Source organism: Dama dama, chromosome 33 (genome assembly GCF_033118175.1).
Source record: "Dama dama isolate Ldn47 chromosome 33, ASM3311817v1, whole genome shotgun sequence".
Classification (NCBI taxonomy): domain Eukaryota; kingdom Metazoa; phylum Chordata; class Mammalia; order Artiodactyla; family Cervidae; genus Dama; species Dama dama.
The window spans coordinates 28,285,253-28,300,266 of NC_083713.1; the positions used below are offsets into that span (position 1 = coordinate 28,285,253).

Genomic DNA, 15,014 nt, shown 5'->3' on the forward strand with positions numbered 1-15,014 from the left:
TAAATCAAGGATTGTTACTTGCTGAGACTAGTATCCAGGTCTCTTGATTTCTTTTCTGTCCTTTTCATCACAATCAGCTGACTAAGCTTTCTCTTTTAAAATACTGAGAGCATACAGCTACCTATTACCTGTCTTATAGGAACTCTTGTTTTGCCTTAGGGTGTATGCACTTTGGTATAAAAATCTAATGTAAGGTTCTAGATATGTATCCAAGAGAAAGGAAAGCATACGTCCACACAAAGACTTGTACACAAATGTTCATACTAGCATTATTCATAATAGTAAAACAGTGGAAACAATCCAAATTTCATCAATGGGTGAATGAATAAACAGAGTGTGGTATATTCACACAATGGAATACTCAGAAAGAAAAAGAAATGAACTATTGATAAATCCAACAATGTAGATCAATCTCAAAATAATGATGTTGAGTAAAAGAAGTCAGACAAGAGTTCAAATTGTACAATTTCTTTTATCTAAAGTTCTGGGAAATGCAAACTGACAAAGCAGCTCTGTGGTTACTTGGGGATGGGGGTGTAGGGAAAGAGGAACCAGAAAGGGGTAGAGGAAATTTTGGAGGCAGATGGATATACTATCTTGATTATAGAAATGGTTTCAGGGTTCTATACATATGAAAACATCAAATTGCATACTTTAAATGTGTGCAGTTTATTGCATGTTAATCATACCTCACTGAAGTTGTTTAATTTGTGAGATTACCTCTTAAATTTGAAAAGCAGAACATAACTAAAAACTCACTGAAGAATCTGAAGCACAAGAAAAGTAAAATTACTTCTGGAGATAACCGACAGGCAAGGTTCTATTTTAATATGATAGTTTATCTGAACAAAACATTACTATGACAAGCGCAGAGTCATAAAAATAAAAAATAGAAGTGACATTTTTGTTCCCTTGGTAATGCCATCTCCTCGTGCCTGTACAGCTACTCTATATCATAATCTTTTTAGTGTTCTATTCAATTTGGGTTTTTAAAGAGAGCAATAACTTCGTCGTATTTTTTCCTCAACTATTAGAAAGCTCTTTTATGTACGAGATGCCCAATTCCTGACGTGTCTGTCCCTGTGTGGGTGTGTAGAAAGTTACATTGTAACTATAAATTTTAACAGATGATGTAGTTCGCTTCAAGATTTTGTAGTCACGACTCCGCTGTGGCAGTCACTGGAACTTTCTAGAAACCATACCCTCTTCATACCCTAAAAATGTGAAGTCGGTGATCAAATTTTTCTATTCAGACTTTCCACGTACTGTTTTAAAACAAAGAACTGCTAGACCACACATACAGTGCACACACCAGTAAAGACTGTCTTTCTTGTTGGAAAACATTTGTGAAGTTTTATTTCCACCCCCCAACTTATTTTGTTAGCTCTTTTATTCGATAACCACTCCCGTTCTGTAAACGGGGAGGCGCACACCGTTTTTTTTTTTTTTTTAACACAGTACAGAGGGGAAAAAAAAAAAAACCTCTCAACTTCGCAGTTCCATTTTGAGAAATGATCATATCGAACTCCTGAGAAACGACAGCCCAGAGAGAGCAGAAGCATTTCTCCCCAGGCTGGGTGTGGGTCGGAAGGCAGGCGCGCTTCCGCGGGAGAGAGGGGGTGTCAGGTGGCAGCGGAGCGGGCGCGGGAGCCGGTGCAGCGCGGCGGGGGCGCGTGCGGGGCGCGCCTCCCTCCGGCCGGCTCCGGGAGGCCGCCCCCGGCGCACGCCAGTCCGCCGGCCCCAGGCTCCCGCGCCGCGCAGCGATCCGCGGGTGCGCCAGGAGCGCCCGGCGTCCGCGTCTCCTCCCTCGCGCGCTCGTTCCCTCCCCAGTCCCCCCCGCCCCCAACCCCTGGCAGGTCCCTCCCCCAAGCCTGGTCCCGCGGCCGCCGCCGCCGCCGCCGCTACCGGAGGCGCAGGAGCCTCGCGATAGTGTTTGCACAGGCGGCGCGTGACGCCGCCGCCGCCCGTAACTGATGCAGAGGTTACCCCGCCGCCTCAGCCGCCACCCACCGCCCGCCGCCGCCGCCGCCGCCGCCGCCGCCACCCGGGCGACGCCGGGGGCCGACGCACTGCAGAGGTGCCGGCAGGTTCCGCCCGCGGAAGTCTTCTCGGCTGGCGCAGCCCGCGCTCCGCCCGCGCTCCGACCCCGGCCCCAGCGGGCGCCCCCTCGACGCCTCCGCCGCGGCGCTCCTTCCCTCCGCCTCTTCCCCGGCGCGCCCGCCGGCTCCCTCACTTCTCCCGCTTTTCCTCCTCCCCGTCCCTTCTCCTCCCCTCACCTCTACCCTCCCCACCTCCCCCCTCCTTGGTTTCCTCCCCCATCCCCTTGACTCTCCCCTCCCTGCCCTCGCTCTCCTGCTCGCCCTCAGCGCGGCCCCCGCCATGACGGAGGCGGGTGCCGGTGCCGTTGCCGCCGCTGCCGTCGCAGGGGGGGAGTCGGGTTCCCAGAAAGTAGCTTGATGAGTGTCCAAAGTAGCAGTGGAAGTTTGGAGGGGCCGCCATCTTGGTCCCAGCTCTCCACGTCTCCAACCCCGGGCTCGGCGGCGGCGGCCAGGTCCCTGCTGAATCACACGCCGCCATCCGGGAGGCCCAGGGAAGGTAAGTGCCGTCGCGCCCGCGCCCGCTCGCGGGCCTCCTTTCCCTGCGCCGCGGCCCGCGCGTCCCCGGGTCTCCTTCCCCCGACCCCGGGGTGGGGGAGGGGGATGAGGTGGACGCGAGGCCGCCCGGCCCCGGGGAGGTAGTGCTCCAGCTGTGGGTGGTGGTTCGCGGGTGGCGGAGAAGACGGACGAAGGGGTGCGCGCTGAGAGGACGGGGCGCGGCGCGGCGCACAGACTCGCTTGGGGTTCCTAAGAGCCAGTCCTGCTAGGGTGGGAAGCCTGACCCCGGACGCGAGCCCCTTTCTGCTCCATTTGCTAGTACACTCAGTACTCTTAACCTCCCGGCCTCCGGTCTCTGGTGGGCTTTCCCTCTCCGTGAAGCATTCATCCTCGAGCCCCCTCCCCTTCCCTCGCGCACTCCTCCCCTAGAGGCGGTCCCCGCTCTGCGAGCTTTGCTGCCCGGGACCTGGAGGATGCCCCTCACTGGCAAGATCTCTCTACCTTTTGGGGAGGGCCGCTGAAATTATCAAAGCCGACTTTGATCCCGGGCCTGCCCCCCCACCCCCCCACCCCAAGCAGTTTAAACGAGGGACCGATTCGTGGGCAGGCTTTTAAAACCACCCAGATGGTTGCAACTTTCCTTCGCCATCACCTCCTGCATATTTGTGTGTTACCTCTCTGTTGCAAGTAGGCTACTATTCTCCGACAGGGTCGTGGGTTTTGTGGGAAATCGCTGTGTAAAGGTTACTGCACACACTCACCAGATCGGTTACAATTGTTTTCTAAGTTTTCTGGCTTCCTGCATGCAAGTGTGCTGCCGCCAGATGTAGCAGTTACACAGCTAGTAAGACACCGGAGTGCTTTTGACTAACATTTTAACTTGGTGTATTTAACTTTAAGTATACGACGTAAAATTAAATTTAGGAGAACACATATTTATGGGGGAAGAATAAATGTGTGTAGAATCGCGTTTAACGTTCTTTTGTCTGGAAAACGTTTAGCGGTATTCACGAGCAATTGGTAAATGGGTTGTTCATGGCCAGTTGTGTCACACGGGAAGACTGTAGCCACATTTTCGAAAAAACGTCGGGAAGTCCAGTAGTCTAGTGAATCCTTTAAAGATACCAAGAGCTTTGATTTATGTAGGAGTCGGTGGGATTAATTTATTTTGAAAATATCTATCAGTATTTACGACTCAGAGCCTTGACATTTGTTAGTCAAGTGGTTTGTGCCCTGAATCCAGTGGTTCAGGCATAGCGTTCTTTGTCATTTTGTTCCTGTGAGCATGTGTGAAAGTGACAATAGGCTCAAAGATTGGCATGAATTTGCTCTGGAAAATTCATGGGAAGATTTGATTTATGGCATCCATTAAGCGTTGTGAATACATTGACAGACATTTCCTCTTTCCATCTCACCCCCAACCCTGAGTTCTGATTATTAGAGGATAAAAGTTTATTTATTGAGTAACTCAAATTTAGTACACCTGGTGGTTTTTCTTTCTGCACTTGAAAATTTGTAAATGAATGTCTTAAAATCTATTTTGTGAACAGCAGTTGGTGCTTTTAGCATGCTTTTACTTTTGTCTGTACTTTCATTAAGATGCTAAATGGTAGTGTTAGGAATGATAGTATAATGAGTGATAGTAAATGATGTCTTGGGAAAGACTTTTTTAAGGCTATACCTTTTTTTTTTTTTTTATTATGTATTTCTTAAATATTTATTGAGACATTTTTTGTGAACCAAGCACTGTATTTGTTACTGAGGAAGTAGTGTTGAATTGTTCATCTGTTAACATCTGTAATCAGTGTTAGTAATTTTGGATCTGTAGAATCTAGATTGCGAACTTCAGAGGTTACTTCAACTCATTAAGAAACCTTTATGCTATTCTGCACTTTTCCTGATGTTTTAAAATTTTGAAAGATTGGAATAATTTAGCTTGAACTTCCAAATAAGGCGAATTTTTCCCAGCAGTTTGGATTTTTATGTAACCTAAATAGTGAGTCTCAATTTATGAAATAACAAGACTTGCTGTTGTGTAAGTTATACTTCACACCCAAGTACCTGTATGGTGACAGTGGTATATTGCTTTTTTTTGACCAACCAAGAAATAAGTTAAAACTTTTAATGTTCTGTAGGGTTATGTATTCACATTGAAGCTATTGTTTCAGATTTCACTAATGCGAACAGTAATTGCATACAAGAAGCCCTAGGAATCAAGGTGTTACTATTGTCTATTGAGTGGGATCCCAGTTTTTAGTTTAACAAGTACTTGGCATCTTTTCCAGGTAGCATATTAGTATGTTGTATAAATTGATGTAAATTGAGAGCTTTTTTTTTTTAAAAAAAAATTATTTTTGGCTATGCGGGGTCTTTGTTGCTGTGCGGGCTTTTTTCTGGTTTCAGTGAGCTGGTGCTACTCTTGGTTGGGGTCCACAGGCTTCTCATTAATGTGGCTTCTCTTGTTACAGAGCATGGGGTCAGTAGTCCTGGTGCTTGGGTTTAGCTGCTCCGCAGGATGTGGGATCTTCCTGGACCAGGGATTGAACCCATGTCCCCTGCATTGGCAGGAGGATTCCTTACCACTGAGCCACCAGGGAAATCCAAATTTGATAGCTTTGATTGCTGGTGACTGATAGTTAGTAAAAAGCATTACTATTAATGGAACTTGACTGTATGTATCAAGGAGAGAACAAACTTTGTTTCTTGAAAAATTGAGCCAATTTAATGTAATATAGAATAGAAAATTTTAAACTTAAAAGAGATACACATGTATATGTACATATATATAAAGTTATATATGTGATGAACTCCTTTTAAGCATACTTAATTTTGAAAATGGGCTATTTTTAAAGATACACCACAAGTATCTTATCCAAAAGCCTAAATCATAAGATTTAGGAATTTATTGGAATTCAGGAATTTGTATGGTAGAGTGTAGAGTATTAATTGGAGAAGTAAATGGCAACCCACTCCAGTATTCTTGCCTAGAGAATTCTATGGACCAAAGACCTGGTGGGCTACAGTCCATGGGGTCACGAAGAGTCAGACACGACTGAGTGACTAACACACACAGACTATTAGTAATTTCTTTCCTTGGAGTTCCAAAGCTTTTCCTTTATCAGTCTTAAAATTCTCTGAGAGGTGCTCAGCAGTGTAGCTCTAGGTTTCACAGTGGATCTTTTAAACCTGTGGCTAAATTCTCTATCCCACTTTATCTTTTAATAATTCTGTGAATAAGGATGTGAGAAGTTAAGAAATTTTCAAATAAGGTCAGTTTTGTTTGCTGAGGCCTAGGTATGTGTTGGCTAGATGAATAGATTTTTTTTTTTTCATATAAGTACATAAGTACTTTTGAATGGGTTACTGCTGTGAGTCAAATAAATGGTTATACAAAAGACTTGTCTTTTTTATTCCATTTTTCCAGATATAAATAATTTGCTTTTTACTTCTATATAAATAGCAAAAGTAGTTTGGTCGGAAAGATTATATCATAGTCATAAACTTGCTGTCTGTTTCTGTATTTACAGACTGCATCTTTAGACAGAAGAGTTAAAAGTGTTTGATTGCAGATGATTGCGTAATACCTGTAGGAAGATGTTAAAAGTTATTTATCAGATGATGCTTTAATTTTTTGAAGTCACCTGCTGCAGCAAGACTGAGTTGTATGTTTAAGGATTGTAGCTCATGAATGCATAGATATGTGGTAGGCACCTCTCTTACAGAGGCATTTTTATATATTAGAGGAGAAAGGGAAATTCAAGATAGAAGTCTAGGAATCTGCTGAGAAATAGGTTATGTTTTAGCCTTTTTGGTCTCAGGACCCCCTTTACTCCCTTAAAAATTATTCAGGTCTCTAAAGAGATTTTGTTTATGTGAGTTATGTCTTGGTATTTACTATATTTGTAATGAAGTAACTTCAGAAACATTTATTTATCTATAACAATTTGATTACATGTTAATGAATTTTAAAATGATGAATAAATATTTTAAAACAAACTTTAGTGAGGCTAGTGGAATTGTTTTATATTTTTACAAACCATTTTAATTTCTGGCATACTAGAAGGTAGCTGGATTTTCTTCTTTCTGTCTGTTGAGATATATTTTGATTGAGGCATGTGTTGAGAACCCAATTTCACATAGATATGTAGTTAGATAAGAACTAGTTTACTAGCCTTTTGGAAAGTTATTCTTTGATATTACACCAAAATTCAACAGTTGGCTGTTTTTAAAGGTTACTTGCAATGTGGAAGTACATTTTATCCCAGAAGTGTCCTCAGGACACACAAGAAATCTGTGGACCATACATTTAGACTCAGCAAGAGACTAGTTGAAGGGTGGGGAAGAGTATAGCTGTTTTCAGGTATTTAAAAAACAAATAGAAGAGAATGTATTTATTATGCTGTTATAGAAGATAAACTAGCAGGTGAAAGTTGCGAAGGCATAGAATGAATTGTATATTTTTTTGACAAGAATGTAAGAACTGTGTAACAACTAGATTTGACTAGCAATGGAAAGACCTGTCTCTTGAAATATTTAACTATGAGAATTTAAAGCAAACTACACTGCTGGTGCGGAAGGCATCAGAGATGTGGGTTCGATCCCTGAAGATCCCCTGGAGAAGGAAATGGCAACCTACTCCAGTATTCTTGCCTGGAGAATCCCAGGGACAGAGGATCCTGGCGGGCTACAGTGTATAGGATTACAAAGAGCTGGGCATGACTGAGCACGTGCATGTACATGGACTTTTGGGGTGGGGTGGAGATAAATCCAATAGATTCTTATTTTGTGTGCTATTGGATTAAGTGACTTAAGGTCCCATCCAATTAAAAAATGCAAACATTCTGTGGTTCTTTGAAAATTTGTAAATGTAGTTAAACTACTTATATATCCATGAATGTTTTTGAAAATCCTCAAATTTCAGTAGTATGAAACTACTGTTGACTTTATTGCTGTTTTGCATTTTTATTGTGCTTTTCTTCTGCAGATTTTCCTGTATTTTCTGGAATCAACACTGTCAGTCTTCCTGAAATCTTGATAAATTCCCTGCAAAATATAATAAGCTTTGAAGACATTTTAGGGAATCAGATGCTGCTTATGATTTGGTTTAGTAGAGTTGTACTACTGGGGGCTGATTTTCACTTTTATAAGAGAAACTATCAGCATTCTGTATAGTCTTTTATTTTTAATTGTTTATGTGATTTCAGAAGTAATGTGCTTAATCTAATGGTTTAAAAGCTAGAGAGTCTGAAAAAAGGATACATAAAGGAAAAGTGTTTAAATTGATCTGTCTTGAATAAAAAAGTGCATAACCAGAACATAGAAGAATTTAAATTCTCATCTTATTCAGAGAAGTATGCATGTAATAGTTATCATTATCTATAACAATTCATATTTTAATTTAGAATGGAACATAGTCTTTTCTGTGAAATGTATTGAAAGGTTAGATTTTAGGTACTCGGAACTTTAAGGATAAACTCCTTTAACTTTCCTGAGGTCAGCTTCAGTGAAGTAAGTGACACACAGCTTGAGACTTCATGTATTTGTTTCATTTAGATTTAAAGCTCATTTTCTATAGAAGAACTATAGGAATAAGTCATTTAGTTTTGTAAACTCCTTCATTCTCTTTAATAATTTCCACATATCTTAGAATAATTTAGAGGAACGGTATTATAAAGTAGGAGAAGCAGTATGCTGCAAGAGAGAAAGTGCATTGATAATTGGAAAACACGTATCCCTACTTTGCCCTTAACTAGCTGGGTGATGTTTGGGCAAGTTGCTTGTCTGCTTCAGTTTCATAACATGAGAATTATAGAGCTGAAAAGGACCCTGAAAGCAATTGAATTCAAGCTTCTCATTTTACCGATGAGGAGACTTTGCCTAGACTTTTACTCTAGGAGAGTTGGGACCAAGATGCGGTTTTCTGATTTTCAGCTTACTGCTTTCCCATTATACTTTGTGGCTCTTCTAAATCTGTAAAATGAGGGGGTTGAATTCAAATCCTTCAGAGGTCTTTAACAGCTGAAAAATATTGTTTGACATCAGTTTAATTATAATTTCGTGGAGGAAAGTTTGTAGCTTTTACTTATTGGTAATATAAATGTTTTTTTGAGGAAGCAGTGTGACTTTTTCAAGGTTATGTTTTAATTTGTTAAGAGAAGATAGTCATCTTCATTATTACCAAAAGATTTTTAAGTTTATTTATGATCATAGTTAAGTAGTAGTGTGCTAAGTGATCTTGTCTTTTTATTGATCTACATTCTAAAACACTATTATGAATATGTTAAAAGCTGTGTAAATTATGTAAATAGCAATGTGGTGTCCTGAAGTGAAGGAACTAGGTGATTGTTGCTCAGAAATTCCAGGGTGTTTCCCCTGCTTCCCCTAGTTAGATGTCTCTGTTTCTTGGTGTCCTATTTGTGCATGTGTGCTAAGTCGCTTCAGTCCTGTATGACTCTTTGCAAGCCTGTGGACCCTAGCCAACAAGGCTTCTCTGTCCATGGGATTCTCCAGGCAGGAATATTGGAGTGGGTTACCATTCCCTCCAAGGGATCTTGCCCACCTAGGGATCAAACCTGCGTCTCTTATGTCTCCTGTGTTGGCATGCGGGTTCTTTACAACTAGCGCCACCTGGGAAGCCACAGTGTTCTATGGTGTCCTACAGACAATTCCTGTCTATTTCATAGCACCTCTGCCACTGTACCTTTTATTATAGACTTTTTTTTTTGCCTACTCTACAGAAAGGTCTTGAGTTCAGAGACTGTTTTGTTCATTTCCATGTTCTCACTGCATAGTAGGATGTCCTCTATAGAGTTGGCATCCAACAGTTTTGTCGAAGGACTGTTAAAAGTTTTTTTTTTTTTTTTAAACTGAATGATTTTATACTTAATATATACATATTTCAGACCCAGGAGGACACTCATTTTAGTAATTTATAGGCAAGTTATGTTTTCGAGAGTGATAATGGTAACAGTAATAGCTAAAGTTTATTGTTTGTACATGTTAATTCTTTTAATTCTCATAAACTCTTTGAGGTATTTGCAGTTACTCTCATTTTGCCTATGAGGAATCAAAGCCCAGAGAAGTAAAGAAATTTGCCCAGTATGACACACAGTAGTAAATGTTAGAGCTGAGATTTTAATCATCTGCTGAGATTTTAACCACTGGGATATATTGCCCAAGATAAAGAAATTTCATTTTGGGTAATTTCTTAGTTTTTCCTTAACAAATTTTAATTTACTAATCAGTCATTTTGGCTCATTCAGTTTACTGATAAACTTTGTGTTTTTTTTTTTGCATGAATTTTGTATGTGTATGGAGATAGGATTAAAAAATGAAAAATTCAAAATCAGTTTGTGCAAATCTTAAATTTTAGGAAAAATGTTAGAAGTATACTAATGAAAAATCTTATTTTCATGTTTAATAATTAAATTGGAATGCCATTTATCTCAATATTTTGTCCTCATAAGCTCACCACAGTTGTAACAAATAGACATTAGAATTTGAATGGAGAATTTTCGAAGTCCGCTTATTGTGAAGGATTTTAACCTGGTGCATGAGGCCCTCAACAAAATTGAGACGCTTTAGTAGCAGATGATTTAGTGTTCATTATGCAAGGGAAAGGAGGCTTGACTCTCAACCTGTTTCATCTTACAAGAAGTATTTTTTTTTAAATACTTTAAGCTTTAATTACTTTATTGCATAAAAAACAGATATCTTGATAACATGTATTACTTAGTATATCTAACGAGTGACAGAATTTGAATGGTTTGATAGGAATTCAAAGCATGATGTAGAAAGAGGCAGAGCTGAAACAGGTTGTAGGTTGTGAAACAAATCTTCTCAATGTGGCTTCATTATTAGGTTTGAAATTTGTGAATTTCAAGACGACAGTTTATATACCTCTATTTAAGTTAAAATGCTTGTATTCTACAAGATGCAGTATAAAGCCAAATATGAGCAGTTTTAGGGGATGACATGGGGCTTCCCAGATGGCTCAGTCAGTAAAGAATCTGCCTGCAGTGCAGGAGACTTGGGTTCGGTCCCTGGGTTGGGAAGATCCCCTCGAGGAGGGCACAGCAACTCACTTCAGTATTCTTGCCTGGAGAATTCCATGGACAGGAGCCCAGTGGGCGACAGTCCATTGGGTCCCAAAGAATTGGACACAGTTGAGCACGCACACACGCATTAAGAGTTGGTTGTGCTCATAAGTTTGTATCTTTCCTTGGAAACTAGTTTAGTTGGAGAAATGACATTCTTCTAGGTTTAAATTAAACTTTAACCTGGTGAAGTGAAGTGAAGTCGCTCAGTCATGTCTGACTCTTTGTGACCCCATGGGCTCCTCCATCCATGGGATTTTCCAGGCAAGAGTACTGGAGTGGGTTGCCATTTCCTTCTCCAGGGGATCTTCCCATCTCAGGGATTGAACCCTGGTCTCCCGCATTGCAGGTGGACGCTTTACCCTCTAAGCCAGGTGTTATTGTTAAATGGCATACATTGTGATTGCGTTAACTCCGCCCTTGACACTATGTGTGTGCTTCCTGTCTGATGGTAAATACAGCTATGGTGCCTCTGGAGAATGTCAGGGGAATTGTATGAAGCCAAGCAGAGTCATCCTGTCTTTCATAAGACCTGAGGCATGTTTCTTTTGTTTTTTTCCTTCTTTTTTGACAAATAGGGTATTTTTGCTTTTTTTTTTTTAAAAAAAGTTTTTCCTTTTTCTGTGCACAGATTTATATTTTATATCTTTTATATATATATATGAAAGTGAAAGTGCTAGTCACTCAGTTGTGTCTGACTCTTTGTGATCGCATGGACTGTACAGGCTCCTTTGTCCATGGAATTCTCCAGGCAAGAATACTGGAGTGGGTAGCCATTCCCTTCTCCAGGGGATCTTCCCAATCCGGGGACCGAACCCAGGTCTCCTGCATTGCATATAGATTCTTTACCATCTGAGCCATCAAGGAAGCCCATATATGTGTATGTATGTATATAAACTCATTTATTTAAAAGATATATATACTTAATGGAAGGACTTGTTTTAGGAACTTTGTAAATTTAACTCATTACTTCTAACTATCATGCAGTAAGTATTATTGAGTCCCTGTTTTACAGATGAGGAAATGGAAGCACAGAGAGGTTAGCTAACTTAACCAGGGACACATGAGAATATGTAGTAGAGTCAAGATTCAGACTAGGCTCCTGAGTGCATCTCTTAACAGTTTATGCTGTTCTGTCAGCATTATTCCATTGAATTTTATCCAAAAAGATACCGAATAGATGTACTCAGTGTATTTTATTTAACCATTCTTCTTTTGGTAGTGTGTTAGAATTTACTGGTTCACATAATTGAGAATTGTAAATGTGGAGAAGGATGGAATAGCTTTGGAAGCAGCTTAGATCCAAAGTCTCAAATGATGTCACTGAGCCTCTCTGACTGCATATCTGAGTTTTTCTAGCCTCTTGCTCCTGGAGCCTCAGTCACATACCTTTTGGCTTAGCAACTACATTTGAAAGACAAACTTTTTCCTGATGTCCACATGCCAGTTCTGGGTTGATGCCGATGTATTATGATTGTCAATTCCTTAACCAGTCATTGGTAGCTGGGAGATGAAGTATACAGCAAAGTGGCCACTATGGCTGTAGATAGGATGAGTTGGGGAATCCACAGAAAGCCATGATTAACAGATCCCTGAAGATCACAGATTAGGTGAGTGATAGTTTTCCTGAGCAGTGGATCATGGTGAACGAAAACATCCTAACTACCATATTTAGTTATTTAGATTATATCTTTTCTTTTTGGCTATAATAGATACTAATATAGTAAATATCTCTGAGTAAGTTTCCCCCAACCCTTAAGATGATTCTCAGTCATGGAGTATCAGGGCAAAAATTGTAAAACAGTTAAGGGCTTTTGGTAGTTATTACCAAATTATTATTTAAAGAATTGTATTTAGCTTGTATAGCAGTGATGTATGAGTTAGGCATGTCTTTTTGAACCAGGGAAGGTTCAGCTCATCCTGGGGATTGCTAGGCTTAAATATTGTTAACACAATGCCTTTCCGTTAACAAAAATTTCCCTGATGGCTCAGAGAGTACAGAGTCTGCCTCCAGTGCAGGAGACCCAGATTTGATCACTGGGTCAGGAAGATCCCCTGGAGAAGGAAATGGCAACCCACTCCAGTATTCTTGCCTGGAGAATCCCATGGACAGAGGAGCCTGGTGAGCCACAGTCCATGGGGTCACCAAGAGTCAGACACGACTGAGTGACTGACTAACACACACTTTTTAGTTAACAAAAGGATTGAGATCCTCATGCTGAACATATGTCTAATCCAATTTATCAAATGCTTTATTGTATTTTTTCATTCTCACTATTTAAAAATCTTTAAAATTGAAAGACGGTTGCTCCTTGAAAGGAAAGCTATGGCCAACCTAGACAGCATATTAAAGAGCAGAGACATCACTTTGCCAGTAAAGGTCCATATAGTCAAAGCTATGATTTTTCCAGTAATCATGTCCAGATGTGAGAATTGTACCATAAAGAAGGCTGAGCACTGAAGAACTGATGCTTTAGATTTGTGGTGTTGGAGAAAACTCTTTGAGAGTCCCTTGGACTGCAAGGAGATCAAACCAGTCAATCCTAATGGAAATCAACCCTGAATATTCATTGGAAGGACTGATGGTGAATCTCCACTACTTTGGCCACCTTATATGAAGAGCTGTTTCATTGGCAAAGACCCTGATGCCTGGAAAGATTGAAGGCAAAAGGAGAACGAGGTGGCAGAGGATGAGATGGTAAAATAGCATCACTGACTCAATGGACATGAATTTGAACAAGGTCCAGGAGATAGTGAAGGACAGGAAAGCCTGGCATGCTGCAGTCCATGAGGTTGCCGAGACTTTCAGGATCCTGGTTCCTCCAGCCAGGATCGACTCCATGCCCTGTGCAGTGGAAGTGAGTCCTAAACACTGGCTGCCGGGGAATTCCTAGATTTTCTTGATTGTAGGATGGAATAAGAAATAGTAACTGTTTCATAAGGTTGTGAGAATTAAATGTGAAATTTGTGGCATGTTAAGCAGTCAGTATATGTTAACTATTACTATTACATTTAGACACAAGGATACTTTAGAATTAAAAATTTTTCTCCTTTTTTAAAATGTCAAGAATAGGGAACAGGAACTATCTGCATTAGGATTTTTTGGTCAGAGCACACTTGACATCGATTGTCTCCATGATTTGTTGAAGAATTCTGACAGGGTTGTGTATGATGGAGGCAGATTTTAAGTCATAATTATAATTGTTAATCTCATTTCTTTTCACTATATAATATTGTGGCACTTATTTTACATAAAATTTTTCTTCCTTTGATTTCTTTATTTTACATTTTAAAGATTTGTTTTACTGGACAAAAACGCATGATTTTTTGAAATATCATTTAACATGTATTGTCATGATTATTTCCCTATTGGGTAACTAGGATTTTAGTCTTTTATTTAGTTTCTCAGAAATTAATCAGTTGTCAGAGCTCTAGAATTTTATAGAAAATTCTATAAAATTTTATAGTTTGTTTAATCATTCTGCATGTATTTTTGGACCTAGAGCCTAGCACTGGGAAAAACAAAGATGTGTAAGATAATAGCCCTTGCCTCCTAGGAGTGTGGCCAAAGTCTAGTGAGGAAGACTGTAATTTATAACATGTAATTTATACTTAAAAAAAATAAAAACCACTTTGTGGGTCAGATGAAACAGTTCATGAGTTGCCAATTTTCAACTTCTGATATAAACAGAACTCTTGTATGATGGGGCTTCCCTGGTAGCTCAGATGGTTAAGAATCTGCCTGCAATGTGGGAGACCCAGGTTCGATCCCTGCATCAGGAAGATCCCCTGGAGAAGGGAATGGCAACCCAGTACTTGCCTCCTAGGAGTTTGGCCAAAGTCTAGTGAGGAAGACTACAATTCATAACATGTAATTTATACTTTAAAAAAACCCTAACACTTTGTGGATCAGATAAAACAGTCTTTGAGTTGCCAATTTTCAACTTCTTATATAAACAGAACTATTATAAAATAACATGGTTGTAACATATCCTATATCACGGTGTTATATCTCTGTTGGTCATTTGGCTCCTAGAAACAAACTTTAGCAACACAAATTTATTATTAGAAGGATATAGGGCTGAATATCTCTTAGAACCTAGTTAGACTTCAGGGGACTGAACTGGAAATTCAGGAACCATGGTCGCACTGTTCTCCTGTGGATCACAGAGCAACCCTTCCTATGTGAAGGAAGATTTCTTAAAAAGGAAAAGTGAGAAGGAAGGTAATTGTATTTCTGTCATGAGGTGTGAACAGAGTATTCCCTAGAGAAGGAAATTAGCTAGGTTTCCTCCACTTTAACTATTTTCAAACCGTATCATCT

The 15,014-nt window shown here is 40.4% G+C and overlaps 1 protein-coding gene across 1 annotated transcript in view; it reads left to right on the forward strand.

Annotated features, from left to right (window-relative positions):
- The first annotated feature begins 2,215 nt into the window (after positions 1 to 2,215).
- Positions 2,216 to 15,014, forward strand: part of TLK1 (tousled like kinase 1) — a 164,901-nt gene continuing 152,102 nt past the window's right edge. The window contains exon 1 of the mRNA XM_061135624.1: positions 2,216 to 2,595. Coding sequence (XP_060991607.1) covers positions 2,457 to 2,595 — 139 coding nt within the window. The 5' untranslated portion in view covers positions 2,216 to 2,456. The remainder of the gene's footprint in view (positions 2,596 to 15,014) is intronic.